The sequence below is a fragment of the Neopsephotus bourkii genome, unplaced genomic scaffold, assembly GCF_033783945.1.
Source record: "Neopsephotus bourkii isolate Nb327-2 ecotype Australia unplaced genomic scaffold, CSIRO-AGI_Nbou_v1 NB_1446, whole genome shotgun sequence".
NCBI lineage: Eukaryota > Metazoa > Chordata > Aves > Psittaciformes > Psittacidae > Neopsephotus > Neopsephotus bourkii.
This window is the reverse complement of record NW_026901923.1, coordinates 25,059-43,801: the sequence shown is the minus strand read 5'-3', so window position 1 is coordinate 43,801 and position 18,743 is coordinate 25,059. Positions and strand designations below refer to the sequence as shown.

The following is an 18,743-nucleotide window of genomic DNA, read 5'->3' as shown; positions in this document are numbered from 1 at the left end:
CCTGCTGACTCTTGAACTTTGTAACACATATGCAGGCTTCTCTCTAGCCCATTTGCTTTTCCCAGCCTTTACTCATAACTTGTTGTTCCCAATCTGTCAGAACAGGCCAGCAGAGACCAACTCAGAGGTGGACAAGTCATCATCACCCTCAGTGTCTCAGCTAGCAGGGAAATTCAAAGAGCAAGCAGCCAGTATTACTGGAAAAGAGGTAATGTGCTCTGCAGCCACCAGCATGTAATTGAGTGGGAAATGAGGCATTTTCCTCTGCCTATAGAAGTTAGAGCATCAGTGACTGAAGCATGAATCTGCCTTGATTTTGAATCTTTGCAAAGAATTTGTCTCCTGGTGCAATGCAAGCTGTGACAGTGTCTTCCATACATTGCTGATTTGTGGGTGACTATTTTGGTAGAGCCAAACCTCAAGACTAGACACTGTCTGTACCTACCAATAGCAGACATCAGTGCCTGTACTATCTGGGCTGGCTTTTGTGGGCAAAGTGCAACAGTGAATAATGAAATAGCTAATACTGAGCCATTGAAAAAGAAAGCAAACAACAGATTCCGCAGTGTAGAAGCCAGTGGCAGGTCATCAGCACCTTGTTTACAAAAGCAGAAGGTTTCCTTCAGGTAATTCCTTCTGTACAGGTGTGAGAAAGCAAGCTATCTCTTTACTTACCCTCATTACCCCTTCCCAATGACATTTCAGACTCTGCCTATCTCTATCATACTGAAACTTCATTTTATTGGAAGCCTGCTGTGCCAAGCATTACCTCACAAGCTATCTTTCACCAGATAAGCAAAATACCAGAATACCTCTCTTAGGAAGAAAGGAAAATCACAGTATTTATGGATGGAGGTTGACATTTTAGGAGAGCCCCCTGTATCATTATGCACTGGTTTAGAAGCATATATGTTTACTGGTGGCCCTCCTCAGTCAGTGAGCGCCTCTTTAAAACTGAACTGCTTCTTTCTGTTGCTCAGCTGATTTCAGCATGTCCCACGCTGCGCCTAAAGGGATCTTCCCTGTCTTTGGCTGAATGCAATAATGACCTCTACCCTTCAGTGCTGGCATGCCACCATCTATCAGAGGGTAGCACTCCCATAGCCAGGCACCATGATGGGAATAGCCAGTCTATTCCCAAGCACTTTTTTCCCCCCTCTAGTCACCAGCACACCACTCCATCCATCCCATTGCAGTAATTTCCTCTGTTTAAGGTGTGGGATTTAACTGTACTAACTGCCTCACCCTTCAAAAGGCAGCAAGTTCCCAGACCTCTCTTGTGTTATATATGCAGACTTCTGCTACTCCCAGGCCAAGGCAGTGTGGAGGGGCCTCACAGTTCGGGGAAACTAATTTTCTCCAGAGACAGAGGAGTACAAAGTTTCCTGTCTTTTCTCTCCAAGCCATCTGTCACTTCCCCATTGGCTTTCTCAAGCTGGCTTCAGATTAATGGCTGTGGATGGTCTTTAACCCTTGCTTGACTCATGCCAGCAAAAGGGAACCTATCAACCAGGAAACCTCTGATACATTCACTGTGGCACAGCACAGCATGATGAATGCAAAATGGTGAGGTTTCAGTAAGACGTGACATTATTGCTTTCTAATGTGACAAAGTGATAAGGGCAGGGCTGCCCTGGCCACTCAGAGATGCAGCATTGCCATGCTGGGTGCAGCATCATCAGCAGGTAAGTAACATCTAGTCTACAGCTCCTCCAAGACAGCCAACTCTACAGAGGGCAAAGCACCATAATTCAACTATTCACATACCCACCTGTTACAAGGTAACAGAATTATTAGATTGTGGATATTATCCAAGATCCACAATATTATCTGAGTATTTTGTCTGTTAACACATTAAAAGTGTGTTAGACAGAGCTTGGCTTCAAGACCAGAGCAGTAGTTATGAGGGAACAACTCCATAGGTGCTGTGCATCTCTGTGAGCACTCTGAGAGCCCAAGAACATTCAGAATGAACTGGTGTCCCTGCCATTTTCTTGTTCCTTCTCCCTGGAGAATCTGTTCCTTAGCCAGCCTAAAGGTTACAGCTGAACACTTGTCTCTGTGAGCTACTTTTCTTCATTAGAAAGAAAATAATAAGGCTGTAGGGCATGTTGAAAAAATCAGGATTCCCCTTTTTTACCCCTAAAATAGGTCAGATGCAGAAAAGGAAAATCATGATCCAGGTAGGCAGCTTTCTTTAAACAAATCCTGGTAATAAGACAGGAAAGAGAACAGTAACAAGCTGTTGCAGTGTGAGGTGGTCTCCAGCAGGATGCTTTGAAGATTAAGCTGCTGGGAAGGCTTCTCCAACCTCTACAGCTTAGAATAGTGTCCTTTGCACAAAGCTTGAAGTGTCATGGTTCATGCTGTGGAAGGAGATAGAGACTACTTTTCCAACTAGGATTGGGCTTGAGATACTACAAGTACACGTAGCATGCTGGCCACAGCCCACGTGCTAATGTCTCGTGCTGTCTTTGGATGATGTATTTAGGCAAGCTAAGCCCTCCCATCAAAGCAGGTCACTTACAAAGCGTGCCCTTTGCTGCCTGAATTTCATTTCCTTTTTAAAAAAACATTTATTTCCCTGCTGCTGTGTTGGTCGTTTTCTTCTCTTAGGTACCATCACATAAGCCAACTCGGAGGAAACCACCATGCTCCCTTCCATTGTATTCCCACAAAACTGAGACAAGTGACAATGATGAGCAAGTGAGTACCAGTTTAATAGAGGGACAAGGTCTCTCCTCTCTGCCACCTCTTCTCTCCTGAGACATGCACGTGAAGGTTGCAGAAAGGTCAGGCTGTGCAGCAAAAGACATCAGTCATGCAGAATCCCTGCTCACACACACGTACTCAGCGTCAGCTCCATGCTGTATTCCAAGCTTATAGCATGGGTACATATCCCATTTCTACTGCTTTTGTTTTACTCTTAGAGCACTGATGGATCCACCCAGTTACCACCTTTGAAGCATTTTAATGCAGGAACTGCCAACATTTATTAGATTTAAACAGTGCTTAGCACAGGGGACACCGATGCTGTTTGTTGCCTTCAGATGAACTGTAGAGGTTTGAGTATAATGGTGGAATAGTTCTGCTCTTGAGATTTTTCCTTTGTCAGAAAAAGGGAATAATTAATACAGAGTGAAGAGGGATTTAGTCAGCAGTACCCATAGAACATTGTCCTGAGGTGTCCTTCATACAGCACCCCCAAAAGAACAGGTCCCCATAAGCTGTCTGTTACTCACTAAAATTCACACTTGGGCCCTCTCCAGTCACTTCTGTCTTTCTGTATTTCAGGGTATGAGGTCTACCCACCAAATTTCACATTTTCATCTGCCCTTAACAAGGGGATGGTTCTTTATCCTTCTGTTCTGACAGCTACAGGCTCTTGCTGCCTCCGTACCAAAGGAACACAAGCTTTAAAATCTTATGTTTCTTTTCTTTTGCTTTGAACCTGGAAAAATCTATATGCTCCTTCCCAAAGCAATGTTCTCCCTTTCTTAAACTGTTCTCAGTCTTTCACAGCTCTGTCTTTCTAGCCACTTAGGCTTTTCTTGCCCATACTAATTGGATACTGTTAGTCAAGTAGTGGCAGAAAGTTTTTCCTGTCATAAAACGTTCACAATGTTTGCCAACGTTAAGGTTTGTATCCTTTAAGAAGTAAAATTTTAATCTGTCTGGTCCTGAAATAATAACAGGGGTAAATGTGTCACAGGTTAGCTACCTTAGTGAAGGCCATGTAGCAGCAAGTCCATTACACATCACCTAACTCAGGTACTTCAGCCAGAAAGTAGACAATCACCTTTTCTCCCATAGAAAGGATACAGGTATGCAGAATCTGGCCAGAGAACAAAAGGAGGGCATGATAAGGAAAGAAGAAAGCAAATTTTTTCATGAAGACATCATATAAGACTTCATTTGCTCCCCGACTAGTACTTTCTGCTTCTCTCTTCCAAGTTTTCCACCTTCACTGTATTTCCTCGTTTTCACTTACTTTACTGTGACTTTTTCATGTTTCATTTTGTTTTGCAGAGGCAGACTCCAAATGCTTGCCCCGTTCCCAAGGTCAAGGTGAAAAGCTCCCCCATGATTGAAAAGCTGCAGGTAGGTCCTGGAGGAGCCCACATGGTTGCTGCAGCAAATAAAAATTGATTGGCATTTGTCATAGTTGCTTTCCCTGCAGAGCAGGGGGGGGATCCAGGAGTCAAGGGTGACATCTAGGTAAGCAGGACAGAGGCCTCACTGAGGAGGGCCCAGTTCCACTGCACAAAAACAAGAAAAGAAGAGCAGGTCTAGTGATGCTATCCAATATCATAGTCTGGTGATCCTCAAACACACCCACAAGCAGGTCAGTGTGTGGGTCAGGATCATTTGGACCTGTGGGGTATGTGGCTGGGTATGGCCATTGCAGTAGCACAGCTCAGGTAGGGAGCAGGGACAGGCACCTCAGTTTAAATGCAGCTCGTGAGAGAAAAGTGAAGGAAACCCTGGCTGAGACTTCTTGAGCTCTTTGCAGCAGTCTAAACCATTGGGTTGGAAAGCACCTTAAGATCATCTAGTTCCATCCTCCTGCCATGGGCAGGGACGCTCACCCTAGACCATGTTGCCCAAAGCTCTGTCCAGCCTGGTCTTGAAGACTGCCAGGGCAGTGTTCTTTGGGCATCCTGTTCCAGTGTCTCACCACCCTCACAGTAAAGATATTCTTCCTTGTATCTAATCTGAACTTCCCGTGTTTAAGTTTAAACTGAAATCCCTTGTCCTGCCACTACAATCCCTGATGAAGAGTCCCTCTATGGCATTCCTGTGGGCCTCTTTCAGATATTGGAAGGCTACTATGAGGTTTCCACACAGCTTCTCTTTTCCAGGCTGAACAGCCCCAACTTTCTCAGCCTGTCTTCATATGGGAGTTGCCCTTATATATTAAATTGAATCACCTGTACCCATTCAGGGAGCTGGCACAGCTAAAATCCTAGCAGTGAAGAGTGTGCTCCAGGCTCTGGCGTTCCCCTGTGCATGCCCAGAAGCTCTGTGCTTCCCTCACCTAGATTTTGCATTACACACAAACACACCGTACCTCTTGCCCTTATTGTATCTCTCCACAGAGCATGATTGATGGCACTGAGGGCAGCTCAGCACTCGATAGCCTGTAGACATAGTGCCCTGCCGCTGCCAGCTGCCTCTCCTGGCAGCACTTGCGACTCCAGAGCTCAGTGCCTACTGGCTGCTCTGACACAACGTAAGCGTATTGATAGCACTGTCCCTTTAATGCACCCAAGGACATTTGCCTACAACAGCTTTTTGTGACAGACCAGCAGGAAGTGTTTTACCACAATTAGTCACAAGCTTGCTTCTTTTTCCATGGTCTTCTTGCTCCTCATGACTTCACAGATCATTCAGAAGACCTGCAGACCAGGCCTTAAAATAAGAGGTCTGCTTGGGCACACACAGGGGTGGTCTAAATCTTGAAGTGATGCTGGCTGCTTGTTCAGACTTTCTCCCACCTCAGCCACTGTAGATTGCGGCAGGCTTGGCTGGGTCACTGGAAAATCCCAAAAGGCCTCAGGATAACAAAAACAGATGTCCTGAGATCCAGCTGCTGGGGAAAGGCAAAAGTCCAGTCATAATTTCTCTGCCTGAATTTGTTTGTTGACAGTGTCACCAGGAAAGATCCACAACCAGAAGGCATGTGGGTTGTGACAGCTGCGAGATGCGGCAGCTCCTGTGGCGGAAGCAAGGGTTCCTCCATGTGGTTACCACATGTAGTACGTGCTGGTGTCATGCACACCATCATGACGGGGATGTTTTCTCTGTAGGCCACTCTGGCTTTTGCTCCAGCTGCTCTGCTCCCGGGAGCATCTCCCAAAAGTCCTGGTCTGAAAGCCCTGGTTTCTCCGTTCAGCACCCCTCCCTCGACGCCCAGCAGCTCCAGGGTTCAGTCCCAGCCCAGTGAAGCAAGTGAGGTGCCAGTCAGCTTTGATCAACCCCCAGAAGGCACTCAGCTGCAGTTCTATAACAAGGTACAGTATGCACTAGGATTTCTCCACCACAGAAGGGTAAGGCTTGCTTATTGCTTGGGGATGAAGAGGAGCCTGTAGTCCCAGGTTCGAAACAACCTGTCAGTGTAGCTCTGTGGAGCCTTGTCTCTGCTCACCCGCATACAGAGGTTTGTGTAGCAGCTTTTCCCAGCCCAGCTGGTAAAGTAAGCGGCAGGACCCAGTCACTTCAGCTCAGCAGTAACAGGATGGCTGGTACCTGGGCAGGGAGTGCTGTGAGAAGGTGGTGCCTTGTGCAGCACATGTCAAGGGTGGCTGAGGTGCACTTTAGGGAGCCATGCAGAGCACAGTGGTTACCAGGTGTCCTCACAGAGTGTGGGGACCTGTAACCTGCATTCACCATCATCAGCTAGACTGCAGACTCCTTCCTCAACCACCAAACTGCCAAGAGTAGAAAAGACTGAGATACCCAAAGTCAGCTGCATCTTTGTAATAAATGCAGCATCCTTGGGGTTAGGGTCTTAACTTGGACAAGGAACCACAGTTTTAACTGGGACAATGATCTCTGCCACCATCTTTACAGAAGGAAAGGATGCATATATTAGGGAGCTGCTTGTCCTATAAAGTAGTCTGTCATTGGCAGGGAGCTGCCTTCTCCCTACCTCTCAGTAGCAGAGCATGGAAAGTGAGGCCACCAGGGTAGAAATAAAGTTTTTTTTCTGCTATTTTCCTCTGTTGTATTTTCATGCTTTCCAGTAGTACTCTTTCAACTGCTTCAATGTCTGCTTTTTCTGTCTCCAAGGTGCGGACACGGGGATTGATAAAGCGCAGGCCCCCCTCCAGGAAGTTCCGACGATCTCTGTCTGAGTATGGAGATGAGGAAGATTTAGGGGTCAACATCTCTCCAGAAAATGGTGCCAAGGAAGATGGGGATGAGGTATTTGGGCCCAAGGGCAAGACAGAGGAGGCAGAAACAGGGAGCAAAGAGCAAAAGAAACACACAGGGCCTGATGGAAAGCCCCCATCAAGGAGAGGATCCAGCAGATCAAAAGGTGAAGAAAAAGGAGAAAAACAGTCAGAGGAAATGACTCCTTGCAAGAGTAATGCAGGGGATACAAAGGAGGAGGAAGAGTGTCACTGTGCCCCAGAGAACTCTCCCCAGCCTCCCTCTGGCAACAAGGAGGAGAAGGTGTGTGGGGGTCCCCAGGAAGAAGAGCAGCAAGCCTGTGAACAGGAAAAGGGGTACACAGAGAAGGAAGAAGCTGAAGCAAAGGAGACCAGTGAGAGCACAGACACATGGAGAGAGTCAGAAGAAACACCACTGGCACTTGAACAGCTGCTGGGCATGGTGGGTTTAGAGACTGGCAGTGAGCCTTCAATGTCAGCTATGCAGGACCAGGGCACAGTGTAACCATGACACACAGGTAAGACAGGTCATCATGATGATGGCTCCTAAAGTACCAGCATGTTTTGCTTATTATTGTAAATGGCAATTTTCAGTCATTTTTGCTGCTCCCCACACCTCAAAAGTATCAAATCTCTGGCCTGGAGAGGCTGCAAGGCAGGGAATTTAAAAAACCCAAACAGCCCTACTGGATGGTGTTACAGAGAGCATGGAGAAGAAGCAAAGCTGATTCTGGATCGAGTAAAATGGTGCCTCTGCTCACCAGGCACCCTGCTCAGTTGCTGGTTTGAAAGCAATTTTAAAGTGCTTTCAGTGAAAATCACTTTTCCCCAACAGTAACTACCTATGTACTATCTCAATATGCCTCCTTACATATAAATATTTATGTGTGCACACATTGTAGATATGTATCCATACATGTATATTCTCTATATATACATGTCTTTAGGTTGTTAGCTTTGCTAGCAAAAAAAGTCTTTGCACATGTACCAATTTCCTTATCAGCCCTGTAAGCATGCAGACACAGGCCTCTGCCACTTGAAATAAAAGAGGATTTCCACGAGCTCAAGTGGACCTTGTTGCATGTAGGCTCTTACACATTCTCTAACCACTGATAATATAGCCACAGATGCCTGAAGAAATGTATCATTCCACCTCAAACACCTGTTCCTTCTTCAAATGCCTCCTTGATTTGGCAAGAAGCAACTGAACGAAGCAGGCTAGTGCTCAGGCTGCATCTTGCCCTTGTGTCCTAGCACAGAAACTATCAAAATACCCCCCAAAGAAATACCAAAGTCACAGACCCCACACACCAGCACTGTATTTACTTAGGCACATGATTATTTTGTGTAATTTCCTTTCTTTTCCCCTCTTAAAAGGACATACCCAATCAGGGCACAGGAGACTTAACATGCAAATAGAAGCCATCTAACTCAATCAAGGTGGAAGTTACAAGGTGGAAAAACTTCAGTGGCAGGAGAGGAGCAGAACACAGATATCCCCTGAGGTCCATACTCATCCCTGAGCTGAGTGGCAGCTTGCTGTCTCCCTGCTTTTCACCGTCATACTTAGGGACAGTTGGAACAAGAGACTGGCTTGCAGTTGCTTCAGAGCTCAAAACTGAGGTGTTGTCTGACATTCCTTGGTGATATCTGGGGACTGAAAGACCTGATACGTGCTGTCCTGGAGCTGACAACCACCACCATTCCTGGTCTCTCTGCTTCTTCATCCTGCTCCAAAATGTCTTTTCCTTCTCCCCTGAATTGGTCTTAGATGAAGTTCATCAGTTACATACACACATGTATGGTGCCTTTTTAGAAGCTTCTTTTGAAACATTTTGGATTTTCAAATTTCAGTAAATAATGTTTTAACAGTAGGAAAAAGTATGTTTTCTCGATATATGCTGTAAGGCAGGCAATGTGAACCCTGAACATGGGAAAACTCTTAGGAAGTTGTTCATAAAGCTTAAAATCCCTTTGAAGTGGGTTTGAGCTGGCTGACCTGTGAAACAGAAAGCTGTGCTAGGCAGTTTTTCTGTGTGCTTCGTCTTTGGGGTGGTTTTAGTGCTGGTGGAAAGCAATCAACAGATTTGATGCACAGAAAATGTGTTGATATGTAGCTGTGATGTGCTGCTTAGGTCAACAGGGCAACTTTTTTATCTGGCCCTGGACTCCAGTCCAGATTTAGAAGTGCTGCCTGTCCCTTAGTCTTTCTTACTTCCAGACCCTATCCAGTCTGATTCTCTTTTGAAACTTCCAATTTGTCGCCACCAAGTGCTACTCATAACAGAAAGCATCCTGGTTCACTGGGAACAGCTGGTTTATTTTATGTAGAGCAAAGAAGAGGTCTTAGATGGCTGAGTCTCCAGTCGTATGGCCTGGCTGAATATGAATTGGTGAATATCAGATAGGGTATCAGCCAACCTCCTAAGTATTTAAGACATTCTACTAGAGTTGCATTCACTCTTCAGGTGCTAGTTAAGTCATGGGTCTAGCAGTTGCTAAGCTGTCGGAGTGGGAGTCGGGCCCGGAGTAACGACGCAACCTCAATATGAGTATGATCGTTCTCATTTATTGTTTGCATACACAGTGTTTATATCGGATTCTAAATAAGCCACGCTCCTAAAGCAAAGCTATCATTGGTCCCCAACAACTGTCCACACGCCTGTCTATACATTGCTATTGGCTAAGCTAAGTTTTGCACACATATCTCTGCAACAGCAGGGTGCATGCCTTGTGATAAGCGGTGCATTCCTTGTGGCCAGCAAGCTCCTGTTTCAACGTTTCTGCTTACATTTCTTCGACTCCAGGCCTCCCCGGCTCAGCTGAGTCAGAAAGAGTTCAAGGCTGTCTCACTCAGCTCTAATCCTGGGTTGTGCAGGCCCTCGTGAGAATAACCATTGCTCCACACTAAGCCAAGAAAAGCTTTTCATATGGAGAGTATTTGTCACTCATAAGAAATAACTTATTTGGGACAGACAGATAACAGACCCTCCTCACAGCAGTGCTTGAAGCTGTACCAGCAGTACTGAATAAAAAGCTGCTCTGGCTCAAGGCCATGGGGCTTATATTCACAGCACGACATAAAGCTGTGGACAAGTTTGGGCTCACTGGAGGCAGCTAGGCAGGCTTGTCAAAAGCTGAGGCAAGGAGTCAGCTAGCTGTTAGGTGGTGTGAACAGTCAGGAATTAATGCCTGAGCCTGCCATCAGCCACCTTGTACCCAGCAGCAGATGCAGCTACCAAGACCAAGGGCAGAACCAGGCAGCTCCTCATCCATGACGAAGCTCCTCCTAGCAAACATTAAGCCGAGCAGAGTCAGAGGCTCAGGTTCTCCCTGTCTCTCTGCGCAGGAACAAGCATTTTACATACACATCTGACCTTGAGCGGACTCTGCAACTCATCCCCAATGGTTTTGAAGGATATCCCCTTTCTGTTCACCAGCGCTAAAATCACAAGGAAAGAAGTGGCTCTGTGCCCTGCCTTTCTTTTTCCCAGGTGAGAGCACCAAGGTATCATTTGCTGAGAGCCAGCAGTGCTGCCGCTCTCATGTGGACTTGTTAGACACAGAGGACCCCACATCCTTTTGAGCCATGCTATGGAGCATTGTAACCTTTGAATCCATTTTAATGTTTGTTAGAGCTTGTATTCCAGGGCAGGCTGCAATCATTCACTGTACCCTGTTTCTTCTCTCAGCAGAGTGTCCCATCTGGATGTGAGTGATTGTGCCTTACTATATATAGAGAGATATATGTGTGCCTGTTTAGAGAATGAGTATGTGTGTCCCAAGCAAGGGAATGGAAATTTGAGGGAGAAATAGAAGAAATAAACGGTGGAATAAAACCAAGCCAGAACAAAATCTGTGTTTTTCCTCATGGGGAGATGAAGGAGCCTGAGGTAAGATGGAGAGACCCAGCAGTAGAAGGCAAAATAGGGGTGCCATTTGAACAGTTTTAATTTAATTTATGGTATTTTTTATTTTGGGGGAACATCAATAACCGACGTGCTTAATCCACAAAGGAAGGTGTTCTCTGGGGAAAGCGGTGACACTGGAAATAGCCACACTCCCTGCCCCAGCCCTGCAGGTATTGCGTACCAAGGAACAGAAGAAAGCGAAGCTGTCTCACCTAGTGCCATTTCTCCAACAGCATCCTAGTTCAGGGGAAGCACAAAAACCTCCAAGATGACACACAGTGATCCTTCCTGTGAGATTTACCAAGCTTCTGGCAGTCATCAGTTTTGAGACTTTCTGTGCCAGAAGTTGCATCATCATCTCCATCTTTGATGGCCTTACAGGTTGCAGGAATACTATCCATACTATCAGGGAATGTTGGCTTGGGCAGCGTGGTGGTGTATCCACAAGGCATACCTAGTCAAAGTTTTGACTGGAACGTGACCACAGCTTAGCTTGGTGTACTGGGTGGAGGGTGCCTATTCTGACCCATACATATCTGTAAAATTGACAGGTGTGTGAACGCTGATGGCCAAACAGGAAAATTCCCTCAACAGTACAAATCTGATATAATTTATGCAATTCCTCTGGTGTGGATAGTGCTTCAAAAGGAAAAGCACAACCTGACAGGACAGAAGACCTTTAAACTGGGGGGAAGGGTGGAAAACAGCAAGAATAAAGATGAAGTGGAGAAAGACATGCAGCCCAAGAGCAAGGAGACTGTAATTGGTGTGTTTAGCTGGGATTTTCTTGGGGTTTTGGTTATTTTTTTATTGGATTGTGTTTAAACCGTACTGCGAGCCACAGGAAAGTGTTGGATGGTTAAGGACTAAGAGCAATTACTTACGGGAGGAATAAGGCTCTTTTGAAAGATCTGGGATGCAAGGGAGACTGGTTTGAAGGTGTGGAAACATGAGGAGGATGCTTGGGGCTGACAAGAGGCATTTGCAGCATATAGCACATCAGGGACGAAGTGGGAGCCAAAGCTGCAGCATTGGTTCAGACAGCAAAAGGAACGCCACTGCCTCCTCTGGGCCACAACACATGAGAAACACACTCTCAGCTGCTGAGGCACCTCCCTCAGGAGCCCAAGGCCGTTACCGCCCGCCCCAGCGAGCAAAGGGGAACCCGCCATTCCTCTCTCACACCTCGAGGGGACGCGGTGCATAAATGGTCGGCACAGAGCGGCCCGGGATAAACCAAAGCTGGTCGGGGGAGGAGTATGTGTGTACCCCATTGCCCCCTTTCACATTCGCTGAGAATGAGCTCGCCCTGCTTCCAACCCACTGGCCGTGCGTGCCACTGCCCACCAAGCGCGCCGGCTGCGAGCGCGAAGCGGAAGCGGGAGGGGGGTTGTGGGTATTCTTCCGAAAGTGGGAAAAGCATCGTGGCGGCCGTCGCTGCGGCCCGGGGAGCTTGGAATCGCCTCTGCCAAGCAGAGCCTACGGGTCGACGAAAGGGCGATGCCAGCGGTAGACCTTTGGGGGTGGGGGAAAGGAAATTGCAGCAATCTCCACTGTTAAGGAGAAGAATGGTATCTTCCGAAGCGGTGGGCAGAACCATTGGGAGTCGGGGGAGGGCAGGCACACAGAAGCACTGGGCAGTAGGAGGCGGGAAGAGAGTGAAGTGCTGAGCTGGGGAGGTAAAGACAGAGCGGCTCGTTGGTCTAGGGGTATGATTCTCGCTTCGGGTGCGAGAGGTCCCGGGTTCAAATCCCGGACGAGCCCGCCACAAAAAGGGTGCGCTAGCACTTCTTATTTTGGTGTCGGGGTGCCCCTTTGCGTTTTCATGCCTCTCCGCTTCGGGCCTGCCCGCAGTGGGAGGGTGGGCGCTGGTGCAGGGGAAAAACGGCAAACTCAGTAGCTGCGGCGGCGCAGCCGGGTTGTGCAGAGGTTGAGCGCAGGTGAGCAGGACGCCCCACAGCCCCGTCTCGTCGGGGTCGTTATAGTGGGAGGGGTGACCCTTTCCTTGCACTGAAAAGGAAATACCTCTTTGCGAGTCCTGCCCATATCTCTTCGCTGTGGCTGGGAGCCGCGCTGTGCCTGAATCACCGCGGGGGAGGACACCAGGCGCATCAACTGGGGCCGAAACAGAGGAAGCGGAAAAAAAAGAAGAAACCTGGGCTCGTCCGGGATTTGAACCCGGGACCTCTCGCACCCTAAGCGAGAATCATACCCCTAGACCAACGAGCCGCCGTAGCAACTTTTTCTTTCCCTCACAGAAGAAGCCTAGAGCCTGCCGTTCCGCGCGGCACGGCCGCGCAGCTGCCTGCAGTGGGAGGTGTTACAGGCCTCGAGCTGAGAGAAACAGCCTGCAGGTGCGGGCTGGGATGGTTCGCCAGGCTGGAACCCGCTCTTTACACAGCCGTGCCTGAGCGCTCGTAACAGGCACAAATGAGAAGTCCCCTGAAAACAGCGTTAGATAAACGCGAGGCGAATAACGGGCTTCGTGACAGCCCGGCGTTTGCAAAGTGGGGCCAGCCTGTCATCGAGCTGGTCGCAGCAGCGTTGAGGCAGCGAGTGCCGAAATTTCCCCGTCTCAGCCTGAGGGGCAGCGACCCCCGCGATTTACCTCAGCCTGTGCCTGCCCAAGCCCGGGGTGCCGGTGAGGGGCAAGTGTGCTGCTGGGCAGCCACGGCTCACAGCCTCTCAGTACTGCAGCTCTGCTGGTGTGGCCTGCAGCCCACTGGCGGGTGAGTGATTAGGATCCCAGGTATTGCCCTGCCCTGGGCTTGCTGGGACAGTGCAAAAACCTCTCGGGTGCACAGCCTGGCCTGCTGTTCTGCAGTGCTCCATATTGCTAGTGAGGTACATAAAATCATAGAATCACAGAATGGTTTGGGTCAGAAAGGACATTAAGCTCATCTAGTTCCAACCCCCTGCAATGGGCAGGGACATCACACCGTAGATCATGTTGTCCAAAGCTCTGTCCAACCTGGCCTTGAACATTGTCAGGGCTGGAGCATTCACCACTTCTTTGGGCAGCCTGTTCCAGTGCCTCACCATCCTCACAGTAAAGAGCTTCTTCCTTATATCTAATCTAGACTTCCCTGTCTAAGTTTAAACCCATTACTTCCTGTCCTGTCGCTACAGTCCTTTGATGAAGAGTACCTGTCTTGTAGGCCCCCTTCAGGTACTGGAAGGCTACTATGAGGTCACTAAGACATGCACTGTTACTACATATGCTGTCACCCTTTGTTTCTTCCAGCCACTGTGGCAGCCTTATCTACCCTTGTGCACAAAATCTGCCTAATACGTGTCTAGACATTAACCACAAAACAGCCAAACCACAAACCCCAGCCAAAAGAAGGCAAATTCATGATTCACTTACATAAGCCAAAACTTAGCCAAGGAGTGATGTTACTTTCCTGCCTTACGGGTGATGATTTTACACCTACTTGTTCAAATATCAGAGGCCTCTTAAAAAAAACACTGATGCTGGTCAGGCTAGAGATCAGAGCTACCTTGGCTCTTGTCTCTGTACAGTAACAGCTGCTAAACTAATTTGCCAATATTCCAAGAAATGGGGGAGGAATATAGGAGGGAGAGACAGGAAAACTAATTGCTTTCATTTCATGGACTTTTTTTTTTTTTAATATATCAAGGTTATCAAGAATACTTGTGGTTCAGGTTGTTTCTTAGCATCAGTTCATCTCTGGAATAACTCAGCATCCATTTGCATTTTCAGGTTTCCTCAGAGCACTTATACTGGCAAAAAATGCAAAAGGATGCTAACGATGAGTTATTCCAGCGGGTCCAAGACTTTTTTCTTAATTGAATCATTTGCATTAACAAGAGCATCAGGAGCAGAGATAAAAAAATCAGGTCACACCTGAAATACTGTGTTCAGTCTTGGTACCACTATACAACAGATATGTCCACAGGCTGGAGAAGGCCCAGATAAGAGCCACAAACATGTTCAAAGGGCTGGGAAGCCTGCCAGGTGAGGAAAGGCTGAGAGAACTGCGTTTGTTCAGCCTTGAGAAAAGAAGGCTCAGGGGAGATCTTATCATCATGTTCTAGTATTTAAAGGGTAGCTACAATGATGGAGACTCTTTTTACAAGGAGTCACATGGAAATGATGTGGGGGAACGTGCCCAGGCTACTCCTGGGGAGATTCCATCTGGATATGAGAAGAAAATCTTTCACAGTAAGAACAATCAGCCACTGGAATTATCTCCCCAGGGAAGTGGTAGATTCCCCAGTTTTGAACATTTCTGATTGTCCTGGATTCAGCAGTATCAGTCATTTTTCTCCTTCTTAGTAGTTAATGCAGTGCTGTGTTTTTTATTTTCAGTGTGGGAACGACAATGATAACACCGATGTTTTTAGTTGTTGCTAAGTAATGTTTACTCCAACCAAGGACTTTCTCAATCTCATGCTCTGCCAGAGAGGAGGGGAAGCTGGGAGGAATCAGAAACAGGACACACAACCCAGACTAGCCAAAGGGGTATTCCATACCACAGCACGTCATGCCCAGTATATAAACTGGGGGGGAGTTACTCCGAAAAGTTGCTGCTCAGGTTGGGCTGGGTATCGGTTCGCGGGTGGTGAATGGTTGTGTTCTCTTCCCTTGTTATTTCTCTTATCATTATTATTATTGGTGGTAGCAGCAGTGGTTTGTGTTATACCTTAGTTACTGGACTCATCTTAGTCCTGGGAGTCACATTCTTTCAGTTCTCCTCCCCATCCCTCCAGGAGCAGGGGAAGGAAGAAGGGGGAGTAAATGAGCTGCTGCGTGGTTAGTGGCTGCGCTTAAACCACAACCATTCAGTTGAACAGGGTGCTGGGACATCTCATCTAGGTCATGCTTTGCTTAGAGAGGTTGGACCAGATGATCCTCGAGCTCCCTTCCAAGCTGGTATTCTATGATTCTATGAATAATAACTATCAAACTCTTCAAGTATCATATGCAATTATTGTGCTGCTGCTAGCTCTGAGTTTTGAAAGAACCACTGCATTTCTGTTTAACCAGAGTAAACATAAATGCAGCACTATCTGCCAATCACAATTTCTCCCAACTCACAGAAGAAAAAAGTAACATAACAGACACCTGATACTTTTACAAATAGAGCCTGTTTTTCATTTCTCATGTTCTTCTTTTACTGTTGCAAAATGAGCATGTTGGGTGGGGTATTTTTTGCAGGAATGCACATCTCTGCACCCTAAACAGTGTCTACAATTCCTCTGGGAGGTACAGAGAGGGAGGCTGAATAGAAAACAATCAAACCCATTAAAAATGTAAAATCAGTCTGAATATATTTGCTTCTCCTCCTAGCAGATGTAATCCTGCTTTTGTTTGACATCATAATCCTGCTTGCTGTCTCTGGTAAACTACTAAAAAGCTCTCCAAAATAGTAGGAAAACAAAGGTCTTAATTTCTAACATAAACAGCAACCATGAAAAAATGTATTTAACCTCTCCCCTAGCAACACACTTTAGATTTTCCTCTTGGAATAAGTGGAAACAAGACACAAAAGCATTTCTCCTTCTTATATGGGACTGAATGCTGATTTTACTGCGGGTGAGAAAGTTCAGAAACAAGTTAGTCAACTTGAAAGCGGCCTGCCAGGTGGCTGCTATGGTCTCCCCTTACCCCACTGCCTGAGGGGTCCCACTGTGTCACTGCTGCTTCTCTGGCTTTATGGGCAATGGACTCAGCATGAGGAAAAAGTAACTCCCCACCTCTCCATATGCAGGCAGAAACAATGAGTTTGTTGCCAGCTATGTGAGCTGAATGACTGAGAAATTCAATAAATACCAGAATTATCGTTAGACAGAGAGTAGAGTTGCATAGCCAGATGGGAAAAGGACAGCAGTAGCTACACCTTTATTTGGGTTAGTTTATCAGGCAGTTAGTTGTGTGCCAAGATGGATTAAGGAATTGTGTAGTACGGGTTGTTGGCTTTGCATCTAACAGCTTACTCCAAAAAATGTTCCCAGTTCTTTTTGTCATAATGTTAATAGTAACATGTAATAGCATAAAAATGCAGTATATGTTCCTCAGAACAAGTTGTTCCAGGACTCTGCTTTCTCTGTGGAAATAGCAGAAGACAATAATTTGATCATTATTATCTAGATTATCAATTACTATCTGGATTAAAAATGGTAAGTAGACCAAATACTCACCCAGATGTTCTCTCTTTTGAACAGCAGCACAGCTATGCAGCAAACAAGGCAATTGTAGAGCTTTATGTGTGACAGCATTATCTGAATTCTGGCAAGGAAGGGAGACATTATAGGAATGTTCTGGCAATTGGTGCATGTGGCTGAATCAGGCATATTAGTTCATGAAAAGAGAGCGCCTAAGAACTGTGAAGGATGGTGTATTTGAGAGTAAGAAAAAGTTTATATTTCAAAACAAAAAACAAAACTTCAGGCTGCCTATCTTGAGAAAGTGCCTAGGAAGAGGAAGCTTGGACTGTTCATGGGATTGAACATTTTTAAACTGTGGAGTACTGAGGGACTTGAAGGTAAATAGTGAATTCTGGGTATTTGGATGTTTCCATGTTGGGAGGGCACTTCCAGTCACTGAGGAGAGCTCTGAGGAGAGGTGAAGTTTCCATGGAAATGAAGAGCTCTGAGGGAGTATTGAGGCAAAATGGCTTGGGGTAAAAGACTTACCACTTCATCTCCATTTGGAAAGTGAGGGTATTGATCCATTAGCTAAAGACTAACCTGTAAGGGAAGTTAGAGGGACTAAATGAGGTAGCAGCCAGACAAGGTGATAACTCCCTGTGATACAAAGAGTTTTCTGTGTTGACCTTTGTTCTCAATTGCTGTCGTGGATTTCTGGGAGCCTGGGTTTCTAGAAAACATATGCAATGGTTAGCTGAGGAACATGCTCCAGGGATTCCTCTTAGGGCATAAATAACGAATGCATATGCCATTACAATTGAAATCCCATGGGAACCATAACCTGGTGTCTCGCATCACAGCTGGGGAAAAAAACATACCTTGCCTGTGTTTTTGTAGGGACCTGCTTCGTCATGGCCCTCCTCGACATGACAGTAAGTGGGGCTTTCCTGTGGCTCCTTTCATCTGCAGATAGGATTAAGTAGAGAATGACACAGAAAGTGGTGGCATATACATCTGGGAGAGGGCTGGCATCCATGGAACTATGGGCAGGAATGAGCTGAGTACACTGCAGGCCTCTGGAGCCTCATGGGTACAGTGAACAATTGCCTTGTGATACGACTAAGCTGATGCAACATCTTTAAAATTCATAGTTTGACGAAAGAAATGTCTGCAAAGAGGTTCCCAAAATAGATGAAGTGAAGCAAGGAGATAAAGAAGGAAGGGCGAAAGTGTAGTTTTGTGGGGTCTGTGACAGAAGGATGCCCAGTCAGGAAGCTTGGGGAAATTCCAAGCAGGTATTTTCAGACAAAAGGCAAAAGCAGTTACACAGTTAGTGTAGCAGTCGAGCTCCTGAAGCAGCCTGTACTTGAAGGCAACACACACCAAAACAGGCTATGTAACTTAAAAGGGAAGAACAAGAAGGATCACAGTGGAGGCAGGGGGTGTCCAACTCTCAGCTCTGCTGGTGGTTCTCTCCTGCTTCCTGCTCCCTGGTAAACTGGGCCTTGTAATGCCCCAGAAGAGATGCGCATTGTTCAGGCTCTCCTAGGCACTGCTCTGTGTTGTGAAACAGAATCCTACTGCATCCCTCATAGTCGCGACAGCACTCAACCCACAGTTCTCATGTACGCCTGGATTAACAAGCACACAACTCCATGTGCAGGACTGCTGGTTATTTGCAGTACTGCCTCAGAAAATATATGGATCCAGTCAGAGATCAATATGATCGGACAAAAGCCGTTTATTACAAAGCCTTAACCCCTTGTATACTATTTCTTACATGCACGTACAATGATTTGGCATATTATGATTGGATACATGT

General features: G+C 46.7%; 1 protein-coding gene and 2 non-coding genes across 4 annotated transcripts in view; 2 read left to right on the top strand and 1 right to left on the bottom strand.

Annotated features, from left to right (window-relative positions):
* Positions 1–8,349, top strand: part of RCSD1 (RCSD domain containing 1) — a 47,692-nt gene extending 39,343 nt beyond the window's left edge. For both annotated transcript variants that reach the window (XM_061368778.1, XM_061368779.1), the window contains exons 2-7: positions 101–208; positions 2,617–2,706; positions 4,030–4,101; positions 5,811–6,014; positions 6,793–7,414; positions 8,274–8,349. In XM_061368778.1, the coding sequence (XP_061224762.1) occupies positions 101–208; positions 2,617–2,706; positions 4,030–4,101; positions 5,811–6,014; positions 6,793–7,401 (1,083 nt within the window). In that variant the 3' untranslated portion in view covers positions 7,402–7,414; positions 8,274–8,349. The remainder of the gene's footprint in view (positions 1–100; positions 209–2,616; positions 2,707–4,029; positions 4,102–5,810; positions 6,015–6,792; positions 7,415–8,273) is intronic.
* A 4,150-nt stretch (positions 8,350–12,499) lies between these two features.
* TRNAP-CGG (transfer RNA proline (anticodon CGG)) lies at positions 12,500–12,571 on the top strand. Its single transcript has one exon. It is a non-coding gene; the product is annotated as a tRNA-Pro (tRNA).
* A 393-nt stretch (positions 12,572–12,964) lies between these two features.
* Positions 12,965–13,036, bottom strand: TRNAP-AGG (transfer RNA proline (anticodon AGG)). The gene has a single exon. It is a non-coding gene; the product is annotated as a tRNA-Pro (tRNA).
* Positions 13,037–18,743: the final 5,707 nt, after the last annotated feature.